General features: G+C 37.9%; 1 protein-coding gene and 1 long non-coding RNA gene across 8 annotated transcripts in view; one reads left to right on the forward strand and one right to left on the reverse strand.

Moving 5' to 3' along the window:
• Window positions 1-9,657, reverse strand: part of LOC132395672 (uncharacterized) — a 35,942-nt gene extending 26,285 nt beyond the window's left edge. Inside the window, exon 1 of the long non-coding RNA XR_009512712.1 lies at window positions 8,662-9,657. This is a non-coding gene — a long non-coding RNA (uncharacterized LOC132395672). The remainder of the gene's footprint in view (window positions 1-8,661) is intronic.
• The window catches only part of ppp1r9a (protein phosphatase 1, regulatory subunit 9A), a 237,037-nt gene that overhangs the window by 43,151 nt on the left and 168,056 nt on the right, over window positions 1-25,830 (forward strand). For all 7 annotated transcript variants that reach the window (XM_059972572.1, XM_059972573.1, XM_059972577.1 and 4 more), the window contains exons 2-3: window positions 12,812-12,944; window positions 23,254-23,374. In XM_059972572.1, coding sequence (XP_059828555.1) covers window positions 12,812-12,944; window positions 23,254-23,374 — 254 coding nt within the window. The remainder of the gene's footprint in view (window positions 1-12,811; window positions 12,945-23,253; window positions 23,375-25,830) is intronic.

Consider the following 25,830-nt stretch of genomic DNA (forward strand, 5'->3'; position numbering starts at 1 on the left):
GCGGTGGTGGGGGTGGGGAGCCTGTTGCACAGGCAAATGCTTGTTCTCCATATTATACTGTCCTGGCTCATGTATCACGTAGGTGGCTTGGATGCAATGTGATATAAGTGACTTTGATGGTAGAATGGTTGTTGGTGCCAGACAGGGTGGTTTGAGTATTTCAGAGACTACTGATTACCTGCGATTTTCACGTAGAAGAGTTGACAGAGAATGGTACGAAAAACAAACAAAAAATCCAGTGAGCTGCAGTTCTGTGGGTGAAAACACCTTGTTAATGAGAGAGGTCAGAGGAAAATGGCCAGACTGGTTCAAGCTGACAGGAAGGTGACAATAACTCAAATAACCATTCGTTACAACAATGGTGCGCAGAAGAGCATCTCTGAACACACAACAGAAGTGGATGGGCTACAGCAGCATAAGACCACAAATAGGCAATGTTGAGGGTCAGTGAGATCTTGGGTCTGTGTAGATAGGACACTCAAAGCTGCTGTGCTGTTTGACCATGTTGTTAAGAAGGTGTGAGGTGTGTTGGCATTCATCAACCATGGGATTGAGTTCAAAAGCCATGAGGTAATGTTACAGCTTTATAAGACTTTGGTCAGACCCCATTTGGAGTACTGTGTTCAGTTCTGGTCACCTCACTACAGGAAGGATGTGGATACTATAGAGAGAGTGTAGAGGAGATTTACAAAGATGCTGCCTGCATTGGACAGCATGCCTGACGAGAACAGGTTAAATGAACTCGGCCTCTTCTTTTTGGAGCGATAGAGGATGACAGGTGACCTGATAGAGGTGTATAAGATTATGAGAGACATTGATTGTGTGGATAACCAGAGGTTTCCCCCAGGGCTGAAATGGCTAACACGAGGGGGCATAGTTTTTAGGTGCTTGGAAGTAGCTACAGAGGGGATGTCAGGGGTAAGTTTTTCACAGAGTGGTGGGTGCATGGAACGCACTGCCAGCGATGGTGGTAGAGGCGGATGCCGTAGGATCTTTTAAGAGACTCTTAGATAGGTACATGGAGCTTAGAAAAATAGAGGGCTGTGTGGTAGGGAAATTCTAGACATTTTCTAGAGTAGGTTACATGGTCAGCACAACATTGTGGGCCGAAGGACCTGTAATATGTTGTAGATTTCTATGTTCTATCCCCTCTGCCTCCCTGCTTGCCCTTTTGATGCAACATCTATCCTTGGATGTTAAGCTTCCAACTATTATCTTCTTTTAGCCACAGTACAGAGATGATCACAACATTGTACCTGCCAATCTCTAACTGCACTGCAAGATCATCTACCTTATTCCAAATACTGTGCGCCTTCAAATATACACTGCCTATGAAAAGTATTTGCTGCTCTCAGAAGTTTTTATGTTTTATTGCATTACAACATTGAATCGCAGTGGATTTAATTTGACTTTTTTTTGACTGAACAGAAAAGACTGTTTCATGTCAAAGTGAAAACAGATCTCTACAAAGTGAGCTAAATTAATTACAAATATAAAGTGCAAAATAATTGATTACGTAAGCATTCACCCCCTTCAAGTCAGCATTTAGTAGATGTACCTTTGGCGGCAACTACAGCCTTGTGTGGATCGGCCTCTATCAGCTTTGCACAACTGGGCACTGCAATTTTTCCCCTGATTTCTTTATACAACTGCTCAGACTCTGTCAGATTGCATGGGGATCATGAGTAAACAGCCCTATTCAAGTTCAGCCACAAATTCTCAATTGGTTTGAAATCTGGACTTTGACTTGGCCACTCCAGGCCATTAATTTTGTTGTTTTTAAGCCATTCCTGTCTCGCTTTCTGCTGGAAAACTACTGGTCTCCCAAGTTGCAGTTGTCTTGCAGACTGCATCAAGTTTTCCTCCAGGATTTCACTATATTTTGCTGCTTTCATGTTGCCCTGTACATTCACAAGCCTTCCAGGGCCTGCTGCAGTGAAGCATCCCCACAGCATGAAGCTGCCACCACCATACTTCATGGTAGGGATGGTGTGTTTTTGATATGAGGCGTTTGGCTTATACCAAACATAGCATTTAGTCTGATGGTCAAACAGCTCAATTTTGGTTTAATCAGACCATAGAACCTTCTTCCACCTGACTTCAGAGTATCCTACATGACCTCTGACAAACTCTAGCCAACATTTCATGTGATTGTTTTTCAACAGTGGCTTTCTCTTTGCCATTCTCCCATAAAGCTGCAACTGGTGAAGCACCTTTGCAGTCTCTCCCATCTCAGCTACTGAAGCTTATAACTCCTCCAGAATTGTCATGGGTCTCTTGGTGACTTTTCTCACCAGTTCTCTTCTTACATGGTCACTTAGTTTTTGAGGGCATCACTGAATCATGGAGTGAATACTTTTTATAGGCACTGTAACATTTTCAGCCCTGCTTTCATCACCCTTTTTGATTTTGGCCCCGTTTCACTTTAACTCATCTCACTGACTGCTATTTTGCCCTATCATCTGCTTGTCCTTCCTCAGAGTTTCACTAAGCACTACTTCTGACTGCATACCAACTGCCCTGATTTCAACCTTATCACTCTGGTTCCCAACCCCCTGTCAACTTAGTTTAAGTCGAGTTAAAAGACCAGTTTGTTCTTGCTCTGTCTTTCTCACTCTATCTCAGTATTTCATCCCTAAGCCCATGTGCTGTAGTTTTGCACATTGACTTTCGTAAGACCTTTATCAAAAGCTTTGTAAAAATTCGAATAACGGTACACCACATTCACTGGTTCTCCATCCTCAAAATAAGGGCTGGAGAATGATTAGGCATGATTTCTCTTTCATTAACTGTGTTGATTTGTTCTGTTTCAAGTATTCTATTAATGCATTTTTATAACTGATTTTAGCATTTTCCCCATTGGTGATTATGGGCTTGTTTTCTGCTGTTTTTCTGTCTCTTCCCTTTTAAATAATGAGGTTATATACCCTTCCCGCCCCTTCCCAACTATCTGTAGGAATTGCTACACCACCTGAATAATATTGCAAGTTGGGCAATGATGTATCCATTATTTCCAGGATGACTTCGTTTCTTTGGGATGTAGAATGTCAGATCCTAGGCATTTGTTAATATTCTATCCAATTAATTCCCCAGTACTAGTACTTTATGAACATTGATTACTTTCAGTTCCTTCCTCTCTAAGCTCTTCATTTGCTAACATGGCATAGACATTGGGATGCATTCTAACTGGTTGCATCACCATCTGGTATGGAGGGGCCACTGCACAGGATTGGAAAAAGCTGTGGAAAGTTGCAAACGTAATCTCGATGCTGGGCAGGTTAGTGCCCATGATGGAGCTAGCTATCTTCAAAATGTGTTGCCTCAAAAAGGCAGTATCCATCATTAAGAATCCAATCACGCCCACTTCTCATTGCTGCCATGAGGAAGAAGTTACAGGAACTTGAACAGAGACACTTAATATTTTAGTGGAGGTTTCTTCCCCTCCACCATCATATTTCAGAATGAGCAATGAACCCATGTATACTACCTCACTATTTTTTCTTTTCTGATTCTGACAATGTATTTAGTATGGATATAGTGGTTGAGGGGTCCATTTTAGAACCATAGAACATTACAGCACAGAAACAGGCCTTTTGGCCCTTCTTGGCTGTGCCAAACCATTTTTCTGCCTTGTCCCACTGATCTGCACCTGGACTATATCCTGCCATACACCCCTCTTTCTACATCTTTTTATTAATATTAGTAATATGGACAGAATACAAATGATGATAAAGAAATTACCAACATACAAATTCCATTACGTATGAAAAAAACATACATAACAATTACAATATAAATGAGTTTACCAAGACATAAGCCATAAAATATATGTATGAACATGGTAAGTCTAAATATTTCATAATATATGATATAAAGAAAACAGAAAAAATAAAAAAATAAAAAAATATATATATTTATATATATATATTTTTTTTATATATAATGCAAAACTAGCTAATCTAATCTAATAACTAATATAAAAGAAAAAAGAAGCAAAAAAAGAGAGGAAAAAAAGGGGGCTGTTTATAATATCTCACAAAAATAAGTATTCATCAATGCCGTCACTTCGGGTCCTCTCAAAATACATAAGCTAAAAGCTGGGAAATCAAATGAACTTGGCACAGGGTCATATTACATCATATGAAAATGTTGAATAAATGGTCTCCATAACTTTTCAAATTTAATAGAAGTCTCAAAAGTACCACTTCTAATTTTTTCTAAATTTAAACATAACATAGTTTGAGAGAACCAATTAAATACAGTGGGAGGATTAATTTCTTTCCATTTCAACAATATAGATCTTCTAGCCGTCAGAGTTAGAAATGCAATCATTCGACGGGCAGAAGAAGATAAATGCAGTGAGTCTAACATTGGTAAACCAAAAATTGCGGTAATAGGATGAGGTTGTAAATCGATATTCAAAACTGCAGAAATAATATCAAAAATATCTTTCCAATATTTCTCCAAAAATGAACAAGACCAAAACATATGAGTTAAAGACACAATTTCAGAATGACATCTACCACAAATAGGACTAATATGAAAGTAAAAATGAGCTAATTTATCCTTGGACATATGGGCCCTATGTACGACCTTAAATTGTATTAATGTTTGGCACATAACGATGATGTATTAACTAATTGAAGAATTCTATCCCAATTCTCACTAGAAATACTAAGACAAAGCTCTCTTTCCCAATCCTTTTTAGTCTTATAAAGAGGCTCTGAACGTATCTTCATAATTATATTATAAAGTTTTGAAATAAGCCCTTTTTGAAAAGGGTCTAATTCAAATAAACTCTCCAAAATATCTGAAGGCACAAAATTTGGAAACGTAGAGAGTACAGAACTTAAAAAATGTCTAATCTGTAAATATCTAAAAAAATGAAATCTAGGCAAGTTATATTTGTTGGATAATTGCTCAAAAGACATGAAACAATTGTCTAAAAATAAATCAGAAAATCTTAGTAATCCCTTAGTTTTCCAAGCCGAATAAGCTTGATCTATAATGGAAGGGTGAAAAAAAAAATTAGATACAATAGGACTATTTAAAACGAATTGAGTCAACCCAAAAAATCTCCAAAATTGAAACCATATACGCAAAGTATGTTTAACTATCGGGTTGTCAATTTGTTTCGGCAATTTAGAAAGAGCAAAAGGGAGAGAAGTCCCTAAAATAGAACCCAGAGCATAAGCTGATACCGATTTAGTTTCTAAACTCACCCAACAAGAGCCAAAAGATCCACCCCCAACATAACAAATATCTAATATTAACTGCCCAATAGTAAAATCTGAAATTAGGTAATGCTAACCCGCCTTCCTTTTCTGTCTTCTGTAAATATGTTTTACCTAACCTGGGATTTTTATTCTGCCATATATATGAAGAAATTTTAGAGTCAACATTAGTAAAAAAAGATTTCGGGATAAAAATTGGTATTGCTTGAAAAATATATGAAAACTTAGGTAAAATAACCATCTTAATAGCATTAATCCTACCTATTAGGGATAAAGATAAAGGTGACCACTTAGTAAACAAACCTTTAATCTGATCAATTAAGGGTAAAAAATTAAATCTAAATAAATCTTTATGGTTTTTTGTGATTTTGATCCCTAAATAAGTAGAAGAGTCATTAATTTAAAAGGTAAATTTCCATAAATTGGGACCCGTTTATTCAAAGGAAACAATTCACTTTTATTAAGATTTAACTTATACCCAGAAAACTCACTAAATTGAACCAATAATGATAAAACTGCTGGAATGGATTTCTCCGGGTTAGAAATGAATAGTAATAAATCATCTGCATACAAAGATAACTTATGAATATCTGTCCCACGATTAATACCCAAAATATCCTGTGATTGTCTGATGGCAATTGCCAAAGGTTCAAAGGCAATATTAAATAGTAATGGACTAAGAGGACATCCTTGTCTAGTGCCCCGAAATAGGTGAAAAAAGGGAGATCTTTGATTATTGGTAAACACTGAGGCTACTGGAGTATGATAAATCAATTTAATCCATGATATAAATATCAGACTAAAATTAAACTTCTCCAACACATTAAATAAGTAAGGCCATTCAACTCTATCAAATGCTTTCTCCGCATCTAATGAAATCACGCATTCTGAAGTGTCATGTGAGGGAGTATAAACAATATTCAACAATCTCCTAATGTTAAAAAAAGAATAACGATTTTTAATAAAACCGGTTTGATCATCTGAAATAATTTTGGGTAATAACTTTTCCAATCTAGATGCCAGTAACTTGGAAAAAATCTTGGAGTCTACATTCAATAAAGATATAGGTCTATAAGAAGCACAGTTAGTAGGGTCTTTATCTTTCTTCAGTATTAGAGAAATGGAAGCTCTATAAAAAGATTGTGGCAAATTCCCCAATCTAATGGCTTCCTCAAAAACCTTACCTAACCAAGGGGAAGGAGTAGCGGAAAAATTTTTTAAAAATTCAACTGTATAACCATCTGGACCCAGTGCTTTCCCAGAATTCATTGAGGAAATAGCCCCCTTAATTTCTACATCCGTAATAGGAGTATCCAATATCAAAAGATCATCAGATGATAATCTTGGAAAATTTAATTTCCCAAGAAAATCAGACATGGTATTATGATCTTGAGGAAATTCAGATTGATACAGGGAGGTATAGACGTCTTGAAATGCCTTATTTATCTCATCATGATTAACTGTCAGATTCCCATTCTGCTGACCAATCTTAGTGATTTGACGTTTAACCAAAGCATTCTTCAATTGACTAGCTAACAGTTTACCAGATTTATCACTATGTATATAAAAATCAGATTTAGTTTTCATTAATTGATTTTCAATTGAGGATGTAAGTAATAAACTATGTTCCATTTGAAGTTCAACCCTTTGTTTGTAAAGCTCCTTACTAGGAGCAATCGAATATTTCTTATCAATCTCTTTAATTTTATCAACCAATAAAAGAGTTTCCGTCTTAGTACGTTTCCTCAAACCAACAGAATAAGAAATAATCTGTCCATGTATATACGCTTTAAAAGTGTCCCAAAGTGTTCCGCAGGAAATATCCTGTAGAATTAGTTGAAAAGAAGAAGTCGATCTGCTCCTCCATAAATTTTATAAAGTCAGAGTCTTGCAACAAGGTAGAGTCAAATCGCCATTGTCTAGCATTAGAAGCTGTATCCGTAAATTTCATAGAAAGTAATAATGGAGCATGATCAGAGATAGCTATAATATCATAGTTACAACTGATTACCAATGGAATAAAACAAGAGTCTACAAAAAAATAATCAATTCTCGAATAAGAGTGATAAGCATGTGAGAAAAAAGAAAACTCTTTGTCATTAGGATGCCGGAATCTCCAAATATCAAAAACTCCATTGTCAGTCAAAAAAGAGTTAATACAAGTGGCCGACTTATTATGTAAAGTCTGAATAGGTAAAGATTTATCCATCAGAGGATTTAAACAACAATTGAAGTCACCACCCATTATTAACTTATATTTGTTTAGATTGGGTAAAGAGGTACATAAAGACTTAAAAAAGTCAGGAAAATCCACATTTGGAGCATAAACATTAACCAAAGCAACCTTTTTATTACAAAGTAAACCCGTAATTAACAAAAATCTGCCATTCGGATCCGAAAAAATATCATGTTGAACAAATGAAATAGAGGAGTCAATAAAAATTGAAACTCCTTTTACTTTAGCATTCGAATTTGTGTGATACTGTTGACCCCGCCAAAATCTAAAAAAAACAAAATTTGTCCTCCTTCCTCACATGAGTTTCTTGTACAAAAATGATATGAGCATTAAGTCTTTGGAATACTTTGAAAATCTTTTTTCGTTTAATTGGATGATTTAAACCATTAGTATTCCAAGACACAAAATTAATGGTCTGAGCCATAATTCTAAAATCAACCCTTTGGTATAGAAAGGGTTAACCAACTTGTAAGCTCAAGCACCCGGAAGAGTAACAAAAGTAATGAGAAGACCCAGATGTGATGACAACACAGACATATTTGAAGTTCAAAAACAGCCCAAATAAAAAAAATGAACACAAACTGGTACAAAAAAAATAGAATTAGAAAACAGACCATCCCCCCACCCCCAAGAGAAAGAGAAAAAGCCAAAATATGACTTAAAAAGGGAAAAAGTAAGACTAATCCTACCCCCATGTCAGCTGAAGAACACTCCATATATAAAGGATATATATAAAAGAATCACCCCAACTTTAAAAATTAAAATCGCTATAATAAAAACCATATTTCTAAGTATAGTTAGTTGTAAAAAGAATAAAAATATAATCACTAAAAAAAATTATAAATCGGGCTCTAGCCCAGACAAAACAAAAAATATTTAAGCTATGATAAGCGATGCATTGTAGGAAAAAGACGAAAAAAATAAAAACATAACGCCATCTTAAGCAAAACCAAAAATCTTTTTCAAAAAAACCACCATCTTAATCAAAGAAAAATTCACCTTCAAAGAATTTAAAATATACCTTCAAAGGAACAAAGTTAATGGACAAGTATGTAGTTAAATGATTAAAGTGTATAAGGCAAAACAATTAATATGACGAAAACACACTTTAACTTAAGAATAAAGTATAGGATGAACCTACACCAATAACCAGATTTTAATTCAGGTTTAAGAGATCGAGAACCATCTTACACGATCAGACTTGTTCATTTATTAGAGACCGGTGCCTGTAGCAGTAGGGAAGTTCTCCTCCAGATATTTTCTCACTTCTGAAGTTGAAATGAAAACCTATCGTGGAGCATTCGACGGAGATATTCAAAGCTTCGCAGGGTATAGAAGCGCAGGTTTCAGATTTTTCTCATAACATTCAGCCATCAACGGTTTAAAAAGAAGCCTTCTTTTTAAAAGGTCAGGACTAAAGTCTTCGACCAGGCGGAAGCAAAATTCTTTGAACTTAATCATTCCTGCCCGACGAGCTGCTCTTATAAGTTTTTCTTTGTCATGTTTATAATGGAACTGGACAATTACCACCGAAGGTTTGTCTGTAACACTCGGTGATCGACGCCGAATTCTATGTGCCCGATCCAATAAAGGGGGGTTATTCGGGAAAATCGTCGGAAACGCTTCTTTTAAAAGTTGAGCAAAATATTTCGAAGGGTCATCTTTTTCTATGCCGTCTGGAAGACCAAGTATACGTAAGTTCTGTCTTCTGGACCGATTCTCAAAATCGTCACTCTTGGCTTTAAGGGCTTCCATCAGCTTAATGGTCGAAATTAAATCCTGTTGCAGTTTTTCAATAGTCAAATCTCGCTTCCGAGCATCTTCTTACAGAGACGCAATAAGAGCTTGTTGCTGTTTAATTACTGAATCCGTCTTAACCATGTACTCTTGAAAAGCCTTTATATCTTCTTTAAAAAAATTGTTGTAGTTCAGCAAATTTTTTATCCAAAACCTCCATAAACAATTCAAAAATTAATTGAGTTTGTTGTGGCGGATCCTGCTTTTTTCCGTTACCGTTCGGATTGCGTCCGGGATCCCGTCCCTTAGACCTGAGAGACATTTCTGTTTGCATATCTTCAAAAGTTCACCACAAACTCTTGGCAGTAAATCCAAAAAAAAATTAACGAAGAAACTTTCAGTACAGGTAAAAATAAGCTGAATAAGGGTGATCAAAGGTTAAAAAAAGTAAAGGTTATGGAGCGAATCCAAAACAGTACTCACTGCATGAGCATCTCCAGCTGACTTCCCATACACCCCTCATCCATGTACCTGACCAAGTTTTTCTTAAATGTTAAAAGTGAGCCCATATTTACCACTTCATCTGGCAGCTCATTCCACACTCCCAACTCTCTGTGTGAAGAAGCCCCCCCCCCCCCGCTCCCTTTAAACTTTTCCTCCTTCACCCTTAACCCATGTCCTCTGGTTTTTTTTCTCCTCTAACATCAGTGGAAAAAGCCTGCTTGCATTCACTCTATCTATACCTATCATAATTTTATATACCTCTATCAAGTCTCCCCTCATTCTTCTACACTCCAGGGAATAAAGTCCTAACCTATTCAACCTTCCTCTGTAACTCAGTTTCTCAAGTCCCAGCAACATCCTTGTAAACCTTCTCTGCACGCTTTCAACTTTATTAATATCCTTCCTGTAATTTGGTGACCAAAACTGCACACAGTGCTCCAAATTCAGCCTCACCAATGCCTTATACAATCTCACCATAACATTCCAACTCTTATACTCAATACTGTGATTTATAAAGGCCAGTGTACCAAAAGCTCTCTTCACGACCCTATCTACCTGTGAAGCCACTTTTAGGGAATTTTGTATCTATATTCCCAGATCCTTCTGTTCTACTGAGCTCCTCAGTTCCCTACCATTTACATTGTATGTTCTACCTTGGTTTTTCCTTCCAAACTGCAATACCTCACACTTGTCTGTATTAAACTCCATCTGCCATTTTTCAGTCGATTTTTCTGGCTGGTCCAAATCCCTCTGCAAGCTTTGAAAACATTCCTCACTGTCCAATATACCTCCAATCTTTGTATCATCAGCAAATTTGCTGATCCAATTTACCACATTATCATCCAGATTATTGATATAGATGTCAAATAACAATGGACCCAGCACTGATTCCTGTGACACACCATTAGTCACAGTGTTATATGAATCCTTGAGTCTATGGTGATATAGCTGGTAGTTAATTGTATTTTTTTTTGGTGAAGGCAGAACTAAGATATTTATTTAATCTACCCTGATGAACTCCATATTTCCCATCTTTGGAAAAATCTGTGGATCCTGCATAACACTCATTAGTCAGTTTAAAAACCCCAGAACTGCAGTAGAAGTTGTCATTCTTGACCGGGAGGGACTGCTGAGGAAGACAATTGCAATCATATAAGCAATATTATGCTAGTCCTTTGAATAACTGAAATGTGAAAGTTGGAAGATTTTCTTATCTTGAGATACTGGATACATGGCAGTAACTTTAAAACCTTCCAAATAAGTTAAGCTGCATCAAACCTTTATCCCAATATGGATTTTGCAGTATATTTTACACAATTTGGAACCACCTTTTAGCTCCCTGTATGATCTAGAATTTTCTCTTTAGAGACTTGTTTAATTTTTTTTAGAAATGTTACAAAGTAAGCTAATTATAGACTTGTGATGGTTGTCAGTGGATTAATAATGCAGCAGTCAGGACACATCATTTGAAGAAGTGAGTTCAAATTTCAACACAGCAGCTGTGAAGTCTAAGTTATATTAACTAAACAAATCTAGAGTAAAAACCTTATATTAGTCATAGTGAACCTGCTAGATCATTGTTAAAATCTATCTATTTCACTGATATCAGTAATGTTAGCTCATGTCCAGAGCAACTTGCTGACTTTCAACTGTCCTTTGTTAAGTCCCTCAGTGCAAGGCAATCAGAAGTGGGCAATAAGTAGTAAGTATAGTTGATGTACTATTCATATGGCCTGTGATAAAAGTTTCACATAGTTGTTATCAATATTGAAACCTGTTAAATAGCATAAGTGCTACATAAATATTGGCTAAATAACAAGAAGCAAAGTAGTATTGAAATTTTGTAGAGGCAGAAAAATATATCATGGAGTTCCTCTAGGATTGATTCTGGGGCCATTCTTTTAATCCAATTTAGTGATTTGGATTTAGGTTCACAGGGTGTAATTTCTGAATTTGTAGATGACACTAAACCTGAAGTTACAAGAACTGTGAGGAGGAGAGTAATAGACTTCAAGGAGATGTAGACAAATGCGAGTATTATTTATTTTTAAGAAATACAAGTGTTACATTTTAATCAGGCAAATGAGATAGCATAATTTTAAAAGGGCTTCAGAAACAGATCTGGCAGAATCAGAGCCTAGTTTGTTGAAGGTGGCAGAGGTGTTGAGAAAGGGGTCATGCAAGTTTATGGGGTCCTGGGCTTTATAAATGGACGCAAGGAAGTCAGAACCTTTTGTAATTCATTGATTTGGCCACAACTGGAATGTTGTGAACAGCACTAGGAAAGATTTGGAGAAATGATTTTCTGGAATAATTTCAGGAATGAAGGATCATAATTATTTGGTTAGACTGGAGAAATTGTTCTCTTTGGAGCAGAAGAAGTTGCCAAAGAATCTGGTTATTTACATTTGTGAAAGTGGGTGGATATATACAAAGCTGTTTTAGTTGGTTGAATGGTCAAGAGCCAGGAATATTGAATAAAACTGGTCATAGAGCCAAAAGTGAAATGAGCTTAAACTTTTTCTCTGCCATGAGTTGATGGGGTTTGGAATTTCCAACTAGTGGTTGGAGTATAAGGTGATTCATTTGTAGTGCTCAAGTAGAGCTGCATAAATGCACAGAAGGAAATAATTTGTATGGTTATGGTCCAGAAGCAGAATTTAAACCTGAAACAGTTCTTTCCCTTCCATAGATGCTGCTCAGCTTGCTAAGTTCCACTATTGGCTTATTTTTGCTCCAGATGACAGCAGCTGCAGCTCTTCTGTTTCCTGTAAAGTGGGACTATCTGGATTTCTATGAAAAAGAGGTGGCATGGTCTTAATGGACCAAAAATTCTTATTTTAGGTATTCTCCTTGTCATTTAGTTACATCAGTCTATGAATTTTGGATTTGTATATGAAATTCTCTGTATTGTCTTGTTAGTATTTTCTCCTTTTTAAACAACTGACATATCAAAATAATGACTCTTACTCTAATTATGCTTCTCTAAGTCTTGCAATTTTTGAGTAAATATGCTTATAGAAAAATAAGTGATTCTTGTTGTTTTGATCATTGCTTTTCTAAGTGAACCAACCACAAATCCAATCTATTATTTTAACAGGTTTTCCACACTTACTCTAATGAAGACTATGATAGGAGAAATGATGAAGTGGATCCAGTTGCAGCATCTGCTGAATATGAACTGGAAAAGCGTGTAGAAAGGTTGGATCTTTTCCCAGTAGAACTTGAGAAAGGTAGGAATAAGAGCCACAGTTTATTTTGAAATTTCTTGTTCTGTCCTGGAGTTCGAAAGGGAAATAATAAACCTGAATTACATATTTCTTCACAAAAGATGAGAAACATAACGGGAATTATCAACTGACTACAGGACAAGCTATTTACATAAAACATAAATAAATCAGTTTGGAGGGGGGAGAGGGGTCTAACAAAAAAAATGCTGAGAATTGTGATACTGTGAGGGATAGCCAAAAAATGATGAGAACGAAGTTTTAGATAGGATATTGAAAGAAAAAGACAGTAGTGAAATGTGCACGACTATAAAATATATTGAATGGTATAAACATATATTTTATAAGACCATAAGATATAGGAGCAGAAGTAGGCCATTTGGTCCATCGAGTCGACTCCGCCATTAAGTCATGGGCTGGTCCAATTCTTCCAGTCATACCTATTCCTCTGCCTTTTCCCCATACCCTTTGATGCCCTGGCTAATCAACAGTCTATCTATCTCTGCCTTAAGTACACCCTATGACTTGGCCTCTACAGCCTCTTGTGACAACAAATTCCACAGATTTGCCACCCTCTGACTAAAGTAATTTCTCTGCATCTCTGTTCTAAATGGGTGTCCTTCAATCCTGAAGTCGTGCCCTCTTGTCCTAGACTCCCCTACTGTACCTAATTTTGCCATATCTAATCTTTTTAGGCCTTTTAACATTCAGTGTTCCTATGAGATTCCCCCCTTGTTCACCTGAACTCCAGGGAATACAGCTCAAGAGCTACCAGATTCACGAGAATGATTCCAGGAATGAAAGGGTTGCCATTGTTCCTCATATGGTAACTCTTTCATTCCTGGAATCATTCTCGTGAATCTTCTGTGAACCCTCTCCAATGTCAGTATATCCTTTCCAAAATAAGGAGCCCAAAGCTGCACACAATACTCCAAGTGTGGTCTCATGAGTGTGTTTTAGAGCTTCAACATCACATCCCTGCTCTTATATTCTGTACTTCTAGAAATGAATGCCAACATTGCATTCGCTTTCTGCACCACTGACTCAGCCTGGAGATTAACCTTTAGGGTATTATGCATAAGGACTTCCAAGTCCCTTTGCATCTCTGCATTTTGAATTCTCTCTCCATTTAAATAATAGTCTACCTGTTTATTTCTTCCACCAAAGTGCGTGACCATACACTTTCTAACATTGTATTCCATTTGCCTCTTCTTTGCCAATTCCCCTAAACTATTTAAGTCTCTCTGCAGGCTCTCTGTTTCCTTAACATTATCCACTCCTCCATGAATCTTTATATCATTGGCAAATTTAACCACAAATCCAATAATTCCAGAGTCCACATCATTGACATACATTGTAAAAAGCAGCAGTCCCAGCACCGACCCCTGTGGAACTCCAATGGTAATCGGTAGCCAGCCAGAATAGGATCCCTGTATTCCCACTGTCTGTTTTCTGCCAATCAACCAATGCTCCACCCATGCTAGTAACTTCCCTGTAATTCCATAGGCTCTTATGTTGCTAAGCAACCTCGTCTGGCACTTGACAAAGGCCTTCTGAATATCCAAGTACAGCACCTCTACTGCATCTCCTTTGTCTACCCTACTTGTAATTTCCTCAAAATATTGCAGTAGGTTAGTCAGGCAGGATTTTCCTTTCTTTGGCCTATATTATCATATGCCTCCAGGTACTCCGTAATGTTATCCCTAACAATTTCTATTCAAGGTTGTGTAACCCTTGTTGTTAAATGCTGACTTGTCTGAAATAAATATTACAGCCAGATTCCTAGGTTCCATTATCTTCAGCTACTTTATCATTGATATAATAAGAAATAGGATGTCTGCTGATGATTGATGTATTTATTGTCACTCAAAAGTCAGGAAATTTGGATCTTCATGCCTTTCGAAAATAAGATTCAAGTTTGGCTGATTGTTGTAAGTAACATTTGTACCACAACAGTGACAGGCAGTGACCATGTAAATGAGCCTAACCACATATTTTTGACATTCAGACTGGCCAGCCATGTAAATATTATGGCAATGAGAGTAGGCCTGGGATGCACTATAGTATGGTAAGGGACTTGCCTGTTATCACTCCAAAGGTGTTTCTACTGTGCACAAGTGTGGGTGTGGGGTGTGGAATGTTGTTCACTCTCCTAGATGAGCACAATACCAACATTACTGAAGAAGTGCAACACTGGCACCTATGGTAAAGCAACTAATTTGATTGTGTCCTCATTCACCATCTAAAAATTAATTCCTCCTATCACTATTGCATTGCATATCTACTTACATCCACAATGATGAATTATTTTGAGAGATTAATGATTAACCATATCAACTGCCTTAGAAGCAACTTGGATCTGCTCCAATTTGCCTACTGGAGCAACAGGTCCATGGCACATGCCATCTCTGACTCATCACTCAACCCTGGAACATCTGGACAGCAAAATCCTTATATCAGGATGCTCTTTATCTTCTACAGCTTAGCATTCAGTACCATCTTACCTTCAAAACTAATCAATAAGCAGCAAGATCTTGGCCTCAATGCCTCCTTATTTGTAGACCCCAGTCGGTTTGAATTGGCAACATTTCCTTCACAATCTCTATTGACACAGGTGGATCTCAAGGCTGTGTGCTTAGCCCCCTGCTCTACTCGCTTTATACTTATGACTGTGTGGCTAATCACAGTTCCAATACCATTTTCAAGTTTCTTGGCAATGCCACTGTTGTAGGCTGAATCAACAATGGTGATAAATCAGCATTGAGGAGGGAGACTGAAAATCTGGCTGAGTGGTGCTATAACAACAACATTGTACTCCATGTCAGCAAGAACAAGGAGCTGATTATTGACCTCAGGAGGAGGAAACCAGAGGTCCATGAGCCAGTCTTCAGCAAAGGGTCAGAGGTGGAGAGCCACTGACATTAAATTCCTTGGTGTTATTATTTTGTAGGACCTTTTCTGTGCCCAGCATGTACATGCAATTACAAAGAAAGCATAGCAGGGTCTTTACTTCCTCACGAGTTTGCAAAAATTCAACATGTCATCTAAAACTTTGGAAAACTTCCATAGAAGTGTAGTAGAGTCTATATTGATTGGCTGCAACACAGCCTTGTATGGAAACACCAATGGCCTTGAATGGAAAATCCTACAGAAAGTGGTGGATACTGCCCATGGCAACATCGGTAAAGCCCTCCCCACCATCAAGCATAACTATGTGAAATGTTGTCGCAGGAAAGCAGCATCCATCCTCTGAGCGATCTGCTGCCCAGATCATGCTCTCTTCTCACTGCTGCCATCCGGAAGAAGGTACAGAAGCCTCAGGACTCACACCAGGTTCAGTAACAGTTATTACACCTCAATCATCATGCTCTTGAACCAAAGGGGATAACCTCATTCAACTTTACGTACTCCATGATTGGAATGTTCCCACAGCCTATGGACTCACTTTTAAGGACTCTTCTCAATATTATTGTTTATTTATGCTTATTATTTCTTACTTTTTGTCTTTGCACAGTTTGTTGTCTTTTGCACACTGGTTGAACGCCCAAGTTGGTGAGGTCTTTAATTGTTTCTGTTGTGGTTATTATTCTATGGATTTATTGAGTATGCCTGCAATTAAATTAGTCTCACGGTTGTATATAGTGATTACTTCGACAATCACTTTACTATGTGGCCACTGAGTGTACATGCCACTGTATTTTTATCTGTGGTCACTTAACCTAGCTTCAACTTTGATGATTTTGACCTCTTGAAACAGTCTCCTCTGTATTGTGGATTGACTTGAGCATATCTGGGATGGAACTCTTCCAGCAATCCATCAATAAGATCTAGCAGTGCCACATAAAATACTATTGGACCCTTCCTACTCTTTTTTCCCTTCAAATCTCTCTCTTAATTTGTGAAAACAATCCACAACCTTTTCTGGCTCATACATAGAAAATTTCAAATTCCTTTCTATTTGTAGGGGGAATTTTAAATCCTTTCATTGAGTCAGCTTTGAATAAAACATGGATATATATGACTCACATAACTGTATATAAGGAAAGAAGTCTGTAGTACTCAGTATCTTCTGTGAATTTAGATCCACAGCAATTTGGTTGATACTTAACTCTGAAATGGCCTATAAATCCATTCAATTTATAGGCAATTGGAGGTAGACAATCAGTTTTGGTTTTCCCAGTGATATCCAAATCCCAATGATATAATTAAACCAAAAGTTTACTTTGCTAAAGATATCTAAATATCCCTTTCAGAGTGGTGGTTTTGAATCAAAGGTTTCAAAGGTACATTTAATGTCAGAGAAATGTATACGATATACACCCCGAAATGCATTTTCTTCTCAACCATCCACGAAAACAGAAGAGTGCCCCCAAAGAATGAATGACAGTTAAATTTTAGAACTCCAAAGCTCCCCCCAGCTCCCCTCCCTCCTGTGCATAATATCCTTTACCTGAGAAATAAAGCTGCTACTCTTTTAGCTGTTATCCTCCATCTTAATCCAATCTTTAAAGAGTCAAAGTACATTTATTATCAAAATTTGTATGCTGTATAGAACCTTGAAATTCGCCCGCCATGAAACAATGAAACACCATGGAACCCATTCAAAAGGAGTATCAAACACAAGCATGCAGAAAAAAGAACAAATCACATCAACAACAAAAAATGAGTGAATAATACAAAGAATATTATCAAACTGCAGAGTCTTTGAAATAGTCCAAAACTGTGCTGTTCAGTTCAATTCAATTTAGTGCTGTATTGTTCATTATCTCCAGGCTGCAGAGCCAGTCCTCCCTGATCAAAATCATGCAAAATAGGAATAAAAGGAGTAACCAGAAACGAGAAACACATATAACATGAACTGCAGAGTCCTCTAGAGACGAGTCCAATTCATAAACCATGCCAAACAAATTTTGTTCAAGACCCAAGACTCCTGCACCTTCCTCTGGTCACAGTGAGTGAGAGGAAGACTGGTCAAACGCAGGCAGAGGACACTGAACACCCGCTCGCCTTCTGTTCTTGTCCTTGTTGATATAAATTTTTCTTAATGCTTTAATTGGTGAGTTGGTGGAGAATTGGAGCTGATCATCGGTTTGCATTTCAACATCAGACAGTATGCTCCCTTCCCAACTTTGCTCTCAACTGCAATGTATTCTCTCTGAGACAGCAAAAGTGCCAGATGGCACAAAACATTGTAAATTACAGAAACTCAAAATGTAAATTACAGGCTCCAATCACGCACAGGTTAGTAGTAGAAGTATATTTAAAAGAAGGGCAGGAAGATGTAGTTACGTGAACTGTCTGCAGGATGTCACTGTTAGTCATGTTGGTTGCTGGCTCCATCTTCAACAACTCCTTCTGCAAGATTCATGATTGTTTCATGTCATTTCCTATACATGAGCATAAGGAGAATGAAATAATTGTTGTTTCTTAAGTACTTTTATATTTCAAAGTACATGCCTATCTTTACACAACTGCTATTTCTGAATTGCATTCCACTCCATAGCAACGAAACAGTCATTAGTAGAATCACAAATTACATCCTTTGACAATTTTGTTCTTTCTATACTCATCTTCTTTGATTAGCCGCAATCTTTAGTGCAGCCACACGTTCAATTCTTTCTCGGTATCTTTTATTTTCAGTTGATTTGAATGGCCAGTGAAATTCCACAGTAACTTCTAAAATTTTGTTGAAATCAGCATCAGTAACCAAGTTTAAGATTACAAGAACAGAAGCACAAGAAATTAGAGCAGAAGTAGGTTACCAGTCCCCTCAAGACTGCACCATTCAGTATAATTGTGGCCTATCCACTCTGGCCTTAGCTTCTTGTGTGCTAGTTTCCAAAACCTTCAGTTCCTCAATCCTTCAAATATACACGTTCAAAGTAAATTCAACCTTGAGATTCATCTTCTTGCAGGTACCCACAAAACAAAGAAACACAGTAGAATCCATGAAAAACCATGAAAATCCATGAAAAACTCAACAAAATCTATGCAAAAGAGGACAAATGGTGCAAATAATAAAAAAACAAATATATAGAGCCTGAATTGCAGAGTCCCTGAAAGTGAGTCTACAGCTGAGGAAGTCAGTTCAGCACTGAGGTGAGTGAAGCCAGCTCAGGAGCCTGAAGGTTTTGCTTTGCAGCCAGAGGGTTCTGCACCTCCTGCTCACTGGAAGTCATGAGAAGAGAGGGAGATAGGTCAAATGCTGGTAGATACCACTGGACACTGGTTCATTTTCCAGTCTCAAGCCTCAGTGCTTTAATCTGGTTTGGTATTTTAATTGTTAGGGAATAAAGGGGTGAACACTGGTTTGTTTTCTGCTCTCGAGCTTCAGTGCTTTAATTCACATAGAATAGTGGGGCTGAACACCAGATTGTTTTCCGTTTTTGGGCCTCAATGTTTTAATCTGGCTTGAAGTCTCTCTCAGCAATGGCCACCCCAGGGAAGACTGACTTTCGGTTTTGAGGTGCCATACCTGCATTCCTGAGAGTTAAGTTCACAGAATCTTTAGGGAGATCATAAAATCACTAGTTTGTTTAGATGGTTGAAAAGCACATTTCTTATATGTATTCATCTTCACCTTAAATATATCTAATGATTGGACTTCCACTAGAAAATTTCACTCTCTAGGAGAAAATTCTGCACATCTTAGTTGTAAATGACTGGCTGCTTATTTTATAGTTGTCCCTTTGTTTGTGACTGTCCCACCATTGAAACAACTGAATATCTATTGTGTTAAACCCACTTGGGATCTTGTATATTTGAATAGACAATAGACAATAGGTGCAGAAGTAGACCATTCGGCCCCTCGAGTCTGCACCGCCATACTGAGATCATGGCTGATCATTCACTATCAATACCCAGTCCCTGCCTTGTCCCCATATCCCTTGATTCCCCTATCCATCAGATATCTATCTAGCTCCTCCTTGAAAGCATCCAGAGAATTGGCCTCCACCATCTTCCGAGGCAGTGCATTCCACACCTCCACAACTCTCTGGGAGAAGAAGTTTTTCCTCAACTCTGTTTTAAATAACTGACCTCTTATTCTCAATCCATGCCCTCTGGTACTGGACTCTCCCAACATCTGGAACATATTTCCTGTCTCAATCCTATCAAATCCTTTAATTATCTTAAACGTTTCAATCAGATCCCCTCTCAATCTCCTCAATTCCAGCGTGTACAAGCCCAATCTCTCCAATCTCTCTGCGTAAGACAGCCCTGCCATCCCAGGAATCAACCTAGTGAATCTACGCGGCACTTCCTCAATTTCCAGAATGTCCTTCCTTAAACCTGGAGACCAAAACTGTACACAATATTCCAGGTGTGGTCTCACCAGGGCCCTGTACAAATGCAAAAGGACATCCTTGCTCTTGTACTCAATTCCCCTTGTAATAAAGGCCAACATTCCATTTGCCCTCTTCACTGCCTGTTGCACTTGCTCATTCACCTTCATTGACTGGTGAACTAGGACTCCTAGGTCTCTTTACATTTCTCCCTTACCTAACTCTACACCGTTCAGACAATACTCTGCCCTCTTGTTCCTGCTTCCAAAGTGGATAACTTCACATTTATTCACATTGAATGACATCTGCCAAGTATCTGCCCACTCACCCAGCCTATCCAAGTCTCCCTGTATTCTCCTAACGTCCTCTTCGCATGTCACACTGCCACCCAGTTTAGTATCATCAGCAAACTTGCTGATATAGTTTTCAATGCCCTCATCTAAATCATTGACATAGATTGTAAAGAGCTGTGGTCCCAATACAGAGCCCTGTGGTACCCCACTAGTCACCTCCAGCCAGTCCGAGAAACACCCATTCACTGCTACCCTTTGCTTTCTATCTGCCAACCAGTTTTCTATTCATGTTGAAACCCTGCCCCCAATGCCATGAACTCTGATTTTACTCACCAATCTCCTATGTGGCACCTTATCGAATGCCTTCTGAAAATCTAGGTACACTACATCCACTGGCTTAACCTCGTCTAACATCCTTGTTACACCCTCAAAAAACTCCAACAGATTAGTCAAGCATGATTTGCCCTTGGTAAATCCATGCTGGCTCGGCCTAATCCTATTACTGCCATCAAGATATGCCACTATTTCGTCCTTAATAATGGACTCAAGCATCTTCCCCACGACTGACATTAGGCTAACAGGGCGATAGTTCTCTGTTTTCTCCTTCCCTCCCTTCTTGAAAAGTGGGATAACATTAGCCAATCTTCAGGAACTGATCCTGAATCTAAGGAACATTGGAAAATGATTACCAATGCATCCGCAATTTCCTGAGCCACCTCTTTTAGAACCCTCGGATGCAGACCATCTGGACCCAGGGATTTATTAGCCTTCAGTCCTATCAGTCTACTCATCACAGTTTCTTTCCTAATGTCAATCTGTTTCAATTCCTCTGATATCTTATGACCCTGGCCCATCCATACATCTGGGAGATTGCTCGTGTCCTCCCTGGTGAAGACAGATCTGAAGCACGCATTAAATTCTGTTGCCATTTCCCTGTTTCCCATAACAATTTCTCCCAATTCATTCTTCAAGGGGCCAACATTGTTCTTAACTATCTTCTTTCTCTTCACATAGCTAAAAAAGCTTTTGCTATCCCCTTTTATATTCCTGGCTAGACTGAGCTCATACCTGATTTTTTCTCTCCGTATTGCTTTTTTAGTTAAGATCTGCTGTTCCTTAAAACTTTCCCAATCATCTGTATTCCCACTCATCTTAGCCCTGTCATACTTCTTTTTCTTTAATGCTATACAATCTCTGACTTCCTTTGTCAACCACTGTGGCCCCTTCCCCCTCTTTGAATCCTTCCTTCTCATTGGAATGAACTGCTTTTGCATCTTTTGTATTATCCCCAAGAATATCTGCCTCTGCTGATCCACTGTCTTTCCTGCCGGGGCATCCGCCCATTTAACTTTGGCCAGCTCTTCCCTCATGGCTCCGTAGTCTCCTTTATTTAATTGCAACACTGACACCTCTGATCTGCCCTTATCCCTCTCAAATTGTAGATAAAAACTTATGTTATGATCACTACTTCCTAATGGCTCCTTTACTTCAAGATCACTTATCAATTCCTGTTCATTACACATCACCAAGTCCAAAATAGCCTCGTTCCTAGTTGGCTCAAGCACAAGCTGTTCCAAAAATACATCCCTTTGACACTCCACAAACTCCCTATCCTGGGGTCCAGCACCTACCTGATTCTCCCAGTTCACCTGCATGTTGAAATCTCCCATAACAACTGCATTATCTTTAGCACATGCCAATGTTAACTCCCTAATCAACTTGTACCCAATATCCACGCTACTGTTTGGGGGCCTGTACACAACACCCATTAGGGTCTTTTTACCCTTACTGATCCTCAGCTCAATCCGCACAGACTCTACTTCCCCTGTTCCTAAGTCACCCCTTGCTAAGGACTGAATCTCATTCCTCACCAACAGTCCACCCCACCCCCTCTTCCCATATTTCTGTTTCTACGATAGCACGTATACCCTAGTACACTCAATTCCCAGGCCTGATCCCCTTGCAGCCATGTCTCCGTTATCCCAACCATATCGTAGTTCCCATTTTCATCTGAGCTTCAAGCTCATCTGTCTTATTTCTGACACTACGCACATTCAAGTATAGAATTCTTAGCCCATTCCTCCTCTCTTTGCTTAAAACACTGTCTACTGTACCTAACCCAGCTCCTTGAACTTCCTTGAATAACAGCATCCCTCATTTTTCTAAACTCTACTGTATATAGATCCAACCAGTTTAGTCTCTCATGGTAAGACAGACCTTTAATTCCAAGAATTAACCTGCTGAATCTTTTTTGAACTATCTCCAGTATTACTACATCTTGTTTTTGGAAGGTAACAAAACTATGCACAGCACTCCAAGGTGGTCTTATCAACATTCTACATAAGTCTCCCTATTCTTAAACTAACTTTCACAATAAAAGTCATTATGCTGTTTGCCACCTTAATTCATTCTCTCCTTATTCCTCCTCCTCTGATTCATGATCCACATTCGTCTTGGTATGTCTTTTGTGGCATAGTTTGAGACGTTTGTGAGTCAGTTCAATCTACATAAATGAAAGTAACTCTTGTAATTGTTCATATTCACTGTCTCTATCTGGGTATGCAATCAGCGAAATACTTTTATGTAGATTTCCCTGATTCCTATGTTTCATTATTTTATGTACTGTATTCATTATCATAGATTAAAAAGCTGATATTGATGTTGTTCAGCATTAATTTTTTTCAGTGTATTTTTTAAGCTTGACCTTATGCCATATTAATTGTCATTCTTGCTCCACAGATGAGGATGGTCTTGGCATCAGTATTATAGGAATGGGAGTTGGTGCAGATGCAGGATTAGAAAAACTGGGAATTTTTGTGAAGACTGTTACTGAAGGAGGTGCAGCTCAGAGAGATAGCAGGTAAGAAAAACTGTTATTAGAAAGTTCATATACTTAGATAATTTGCAGAATGTTTCATAGATGCAAGTATAAAATCAGATTTAGATTTATTTGTTTATCACTTGTACATCAAACCTTGCAGTGAAGTGGTCTGTTCTATTAACAAACAACACAAAGGATGTGTTGAGGTCAATCTTCAAGTGCAGCCACTTGTTACAGTGCCAACATAGCATGCCCACAATGTTCAGCAGAACAACAGCAGCAATACAAACCTTTTTCCTCCCTCCCATCCACTCACAGAGACAGTCCCCCCAACTCCAGGACAGGCCGTCTCCAGCTTCCATTGGACTCTCAGACATCAGACCTCCAACTTCCCCAGTGAAACTGTAGACCTGGGACTTGGCCATTGGGCCTCAACTCCTGGGTTTCAGTCTTTAGTATTTCTTTTTTACATATTTTATTTAATTTTTTAAAGAAGAAATATGAGTCCTTATACAACAATTGATACATATTGAAAAAAAATAATTCAATACATTAAGAAGTCCAAGAGAAAAAAAGAACACCTATCCCAAAACACAGGAGACAGAGGAAAGAAAGGAGAGAAGAAGAAAAGAAAAGAAAAAAAGAGTAGGCATCCAGCTCTCAGAGTCAGTTTAAAATACAAATTTAAGAAACTAGCTTATAATAAGGGATATATTAATTTAAAAGAATTAAAATAAATAAGTTAAACAATCCAGGCATTTAAGTAATCCAAATATGGTTGTCAAATCTCAATGAACATAACGTATCCATTCCTAAGGGTATAAGTAATCTTTTCAAGGGGTATACAACTTTGCATTTCTTTATTTCAAGATCAATATGTACAAGGGAATTGGAATTCCATGTTAATGCTATGCATTTCCTGGCTACTGACAACTCAGTTTTAATAAATTTGGATTTATTCCTGGGGAAGCTAGCTTTCAAAACTGCTAAATTCCCCAGAAGGAACAATTCTGGGTCTAGAGGGAAATCCATCCCCAGAATCTTTTCCAGTACCTCCCCCAAATCTATCCAAAAAGATCTCAGTTTCATACATAGCCAGGTGGAATGCTCAAATGTACCAACATCTATGCCACACCCAAAACACGTCAGAAATTCCTGGTTTATTTTTGTGTTTTTTCAGCTGTGAGATATAACTGATGTAAAAAAATTAAAATGTATGATTCTGTATCTGGAGTTGATGAGGGTGGTAACACTATCTAAACACAGATGCGACCAGCATTGATGATCAATTACAATGCCCAAATCTGACTCCCATTTTTCCCTCGATCTGTATATACCAAACTTTGGGCATTGGTCCCAGAATAAAGAATACATATTAGAGATAAATTTAGTTGTATTCCCCTTTCAAATTAGAATCTCCATGTCTGAGCAACTTGGTAGGGCCAGTGATGGACCCAAACAGTCCCTCAAAAAAGATCATAATTGGAGATAGCAGAAGAATGTATTATTAGATAAATTATATTTATTTTTAAGCCCCTCAAAAGACATAAATTGCTTCTGTTATAACAATCTTCGACGCACCTAATACCGTGTGGATACCAGGTGACTAGAAATTTATTACCCAGAGTCATAGGTATTAATCTATTCTGAGATAATGGCATCTTTGAGGATATTCCTTTTTTTTAGACTCATGAATTGTTTAATTTTTTCCCAGACATAAATTACATGTCTCAGTAGAGGATTTTTTGTTTTTAATTAATTTGGAGTCACATTTATATATAAATTCTCCTGGCATCTCTTCTCCCAACGTATGTAAGCCAATTGTAACCCAAGAAGGAATAGTTGTCTCATCAAAAAAAGAAGCAATAAAACATGCTTGTGCAGCTAAATAATATTTTTTAAAATCTGGTAATTTTAACCCTTCCAATTTATAGTCCCAGGTCAATTTTTCCATGGAGATTCTAGATACTTTACCTGACCATAAAAATAATCGAACATGTCCATTGAGAATCTTTTAAAAAATTATTAGATAATGGGATAGGTAAAGACTGAAAAAAATATTGAAGTCTTGGCATTATCTTCATTTTTATACAGTTTATCCTGCCCATCATCTAAACTGAGTGCCATATTGGGCATAGTTTCCTTTACCTAAAGGTAAAATTTCACATCTGTTCAAATTTATTTTATATCCCAAGACTATACCATAATTGTCCAGCAAGGTCCTCTCTTACCAAAGAGCCGGCTGGGTCAGCCAAATATACTAAATGTCATCAGCAAATAAATTAATTTTATATTCTTCCTGGGCCACTTTAAACCCCTTTATGTCTGGATCCCGTCTAACAGCCTCAGCCAATGGCACTATTGCCAGAGCAAATAGAGCTGGAGATGGTGGGCAACCTTGTCTACTAGATCTATGTAGAGAGAAAACAGGTGAAATCTGCCCATTCATAATTATTTTGGCCTTAGACTGGTGGTAAAGTGCTCTTATCTAATTT

This window comes from Hypanus sabinus, chromosome 6, assembly GCF_030144855.1.
Source record: "Hypanus sabinus isolate sHypSab1 chromosome 6, sHypSab1.hap1, whole genome shotgun sequence".
NCBI lineage: Eukaryota > Metazoa > Chordata > Chondrichthyes > Myliobatiformes > Dasyatidae > Hypanus > Hypanus sabinus.